This window comes from Myxocyprinus asiaticus, chromosome 2, assembly GCF_019703515.2.
Source record: "Myxocyprinus asiaticus isolate MX2 ecotype Aquarium Trade chromosome 2, UBuf_Myxa_2, whole genome shotgun sequence".
NCBI classification, from domain to species: Eukaryota; Metazoa; Chordata; class Actinopteri; order Cypriniformes; family Catostomidae; genus Myxocyprinus; species Myxocyprinus asiaticus.
The window spans coordinates 22,008,370-22,012,671 of NC_059345.1; the positions used below are offsets into that span (position 1 = coordinate 22,008,370).

General features: G+C 37.6%; 1 protein-coding gene across 1 annotated transcript; it reads left to right on the forward strand.

Moving 5' to 3' along the window:
* The first annotated feature begins 834 nt into the window (after nucleotides 1-834).
* LOC127455476 (transmembrane 4 L6 family member 5-like) lies at nucleotides 835-3,339 on the forward strand. The gene is made up of 3 exons (XM_051723409.1): nucleotides 835-980; nucleotides 1,243-1,432; nucleotides 3,322-3,339. The coding sequence occupies exons 1-3, from the start codon at nucleotides 835-837 to the stop codon at nucleotides 3,337-3,339; spliced, it is 354 nt and encodes a 117-aa protein (XP_051579369.1).
* The last annotated feature ends 963 nt before the right edge of the window (nucleotides 3,340-4,302 follow it).

A 4,302-nucleotide genomic window follows, 5' to 3' on the forward strand; every position in this document is an offset into this window, starting at 1 on the left:
AGCTCCGCCTTGTGCCGCCAAAACAGCACTTAAACATTCTGAGATGCTATTCTTTTCACCAGAGTTGTACAGAGTGGTTATCTGAGTTACCGTAGACTTTGTCAGTTTGAACCAGTCTGGCCATGCTCTGTTGACCTCTCTCATCAACAAGGCGTTTCCAACCACAGAACTGTCGCTCACTGGATGTTTTTTGTTTTTGGCACCATTCGGAGTAAATTTTAGAGACTGTTGTGCATGAAATCCCAGGAGATCAGCAGTTACAGGAATACTCAAACCAGCCCATCTGGCACCAACAATCATGCCATGGTCCAAAGATTATATTTTTTCTCCATTCTGATGGTTGATGTGAACATTACCTGAAGCTCCTGACCCGTATCTGAATGATTTTATGCATTGAACTGCTGCCACACGATTGGCTGATTAGATAATCACATGGATGATGGTTGGTGCCAGACGGGCTGGTTTGAGTATTTCTAGATTGGTCCTCATTTGTTGCATTATCTCTTTGATTCAGGAAAAATAAAACATCAAAATATATTTTATTTTATTATTTTCTAATTGTCTTAAAAAAAAAAAAAGCAGCATCAACCACAAAAGGCAGACTTGAGAAAGACGCTATGACTTGAAAGAGCAGGAATCCATAAAGTTATATCTAGCTATTGAATGTTACATGATTACTAACATAATATTTTCAGCATTGAGACATAAACAATATTTTCACTTCCATATATAGAATTTTGATGCATTATTCATACACAAATTCTACATGCCCTGTCACAAGTTTTCATTTTACAACATTTCATGCTGTTATTCTGTTGCTTTTGCTTCGGATAGATGCTGAATTCTGTGTTATTATCTGTATTTGGTACTATTGGGGCAGTCTGCTGTGCCTGTGTTGCAGCTGCAGGACTAGCTGTTGCACCAAAATGCCAAGTTAAAGGCAGAAATTGGGAATATCACTTTGAGAATATGCCAGAAGGGTAAGAACACCTCCTAAAAATGGAATACGTTTTAAAGGCTTTTGGTATTTCTCTAACTACTATATGCTTTCTGTTAATATAAATTCATAAAAACATATTTGCTACCAACATCCTTATAATGCCATGGCAGTTAGTAATCATAATCAAATTTTGCCCACGAAAAAATTGCAGTTCTTTGTATGGCCACTAGATGAGACACTTATTCAGCACTTCAAATGAGAGGCCTCATATGTTTTTGTATCTCCCTGGCTCACTATAACAGGAACAGCAGTTCCATGGTGGATAAGACTATATGGCCCCGCTGTGTTTTCCCTGAGAATGTGGTTCTCTGGCACATTGTGCTGTTCTCTATAGCTTTGGGTCTGGGTTTGCTACAGGTGGTTCTCTGTGCGATTCAGGTCTTGAATGGATGCCTAGACTGCCTCTGTGGAGACTGCTGGGACAAAAAAGAAGTACATTAACATTGCAAAATGCATTTTTGTGCATTTAGTTTCTAGAGAGGACACCACATTTGGTACATTTATGCAACTGATGACAAAATTAAAATTATGGAGAAATACTGTGTTCCATCTATTGTACAGTTGGTCAGACTACATGGGCAGCAGTGGTGAATTCTCAGGGCCAGCAAAGCCTTCTCTGTTGGCCTTACATGCCAAATAAATAAATATTTTTCATCCTTTCATTCTCAGTCACCTTTTTGCCTATGTATTTTTAATCGCTTTCCACTCTTAATTAATCTGCAAACAAATAGAGAAAAACTAAAAGTTTATCCAGTCAGAATTTATTCCTTGATGCTTACAAGCAAAGTGTGACAACTGTTTCACAAATCGCATGCCGAAGCCCGAAGCAGCGTGTGAGTCTGACCTCCACCCCCTCAGACCTTCAAAATTTCCACAGAATCCCTCAACAGTGTAAGCGAATAGGCGTCCAAAGTCAGATTGTCAGATTCATCAGCCAATCAGATTGATTTATTTGTTGTTGGTGAGTGTGATCTTTAGGATATGTCCCGGTCGAGGCCTTGAGTGACACAATCACGCTTTAATTGATGTACATAATTTGAAAGTGAAGAGTGCGAGATCATCATCACTGCCGCTATCGCCATTGAGAAAGAGATCCTTATGGATTTAAAAACACAAGATGTTCTGCATGATTGTGTGATTGCTTAATTTATTAAATGGGAAAGGAAGGCTGATTTCCACTTCAAGTAAATTGGTAAGTGCTTTTTGCATTGTTATAGCAACATCAGGAGTTTTCTAAGTGTAAATTAGGCTGCTTGAGCATTCAGTGTCGGATCAAGTTTTGAAAAGTAATGCTGCATTCCATTCAACTCGGAAAGTCAGATTTTACAACTTCCTACTAGGAAAAGTGCAATGGAATGCATCTTGAAGTCAGAATTACAACTTGTAGGCTCGTGAAGAAATTCTCAACTCCGATTTCGCCGAGATGCAGGTGCATGATGTCACACAAACATGTCGACAAAGTAAGTGATAAACATTCACTTTATTAAGTAATATCGATAAATGAGTTAGTTTCCACATTACATGATATTAAAGCTGGTTTAACAAACGCCTGCAGAAACAGGTCTATAAAACATGGTAAATTATAATCTCTTTTGATAATCGTACACCTGAAGCACAAATGCTAGCTGCAGCATTGTTTATCAGTTGGGTTGCTAGGAGACATCTCTAATGAGTATCAAACACCTGCTAAGCTAACGGGAGAATTTCAGTTCCGAATATCGGGGAATGGAATGCATTTGTGGTCGGAGATATCAAGTAGGAATATCCCACATCCAACTTGAAAGGAACGCAGCATAACCGTGTACTCTGACGAAACAACATTTATTGCAAGCAACATTTAAATCGCAAATATTATTAGATAGATTTTTCCAGGTATTATAGACCTCCTTGGTAGATTCAAATGAAAAATTATGATTTTTGACATTCCTTTCACAAAACAGTCATGCTGCAGTTAAAATTAGGCTTGCTTGAGCATTAAGTTTCATTTCAAGTTCTGGCTTTCGTGCGTGGACGTGTTTTTAAAATGTCAGTTGGTATTACTAGTTGACTGCCACGTAATGTATGATAGGCATACGGCGTCTTATTCATTGTGAAACTGTGTTTTCATAATGGCATGAATCACACTTAAGGCCTCGACTTTAAATGCACGGCCCGCAGCTGATTGGCAGCATAGGAAAAAAGTCTCTCTGTTTGTATTAAAGTCAGTTACCATATTGGTCTTTCATGCATAAATCCAAAATGTGTAAATGCATTGAGAAATTGCAAATCTAAAATAATTAACTTCTTCATATTGTAATGACCTCTGATTTCTTGCACAACAGGATGAAGGAGGTCTGTAAGATCTGCCAGGGAGGGACAAAACAAACAAAACAACCTCAGTAATACTGGTTTCATTTGTAAACCTTACAACTAGGACAAGACCTCTCACAAAACTAATGAACTCCAAACTTTAGGCCTAGTACATGCAAAGCCCCTCTGCTTATAAAAAATGCAAAGCACTTAAAATGGATGTTGTGTGTAAAGTTTTAACTATAGTTTTTATGTATTATTGTAGTAGTAATATTGTAATAGTAAACTCAAACTATCTTCACTTGATGATAGCATCAATATATTTTTCCTACAAATAAGTATATTTAAATTATTTGTTTATGACAACCTTTTCTGCACTTTGGAATAATCACTATAAAGACAGGCTATGAGTCTCAGTACTATGTGATCCTAAACTATTTACTTTCACAATTAACATTTACATTATGCATTTGACAGAGCTTTTATCCAAAGCAACTTAGAGCATTCAAGGTATGAGCTACAGAACATACTTTTATGACAAGTATTTGCTGACATTAAATGCAGTTTGTTGCCAATAGTTATGAATTATTAACTCTATATAAGTAATAGCTACATTTAGAGTTTACATCAGATGAGAGTAATACTTCCTCTACAAGTTACATAAATAACCCCATGTGTTTTCTTTTTCTGATATTCTTGGCAGGAGGCAACCATTTTTTCAGTGCCTTACTAGTTTCCATTGCAGTAGTGAAGCACTGAAGCCAGATGCTGGTTGTCCATTTTCCTTCAGAATGGTCTGATAAAGCCACTGTGTTCCTTTTTACTTATTTTCTATCCATCCCTACACCTGTGTCGATCACTGTTGAGAATTTGAACCTCTTGCGCTACTTTAACATGACACCGGACCAAACTGGATTTTCGAGCCGGTATACCACAGGCCAGACTCCCTGGTGGTGGAGACATGCAGCTGTAAAAACATTCATACAAGGTAACAGGGACTGTTACAAAGTATG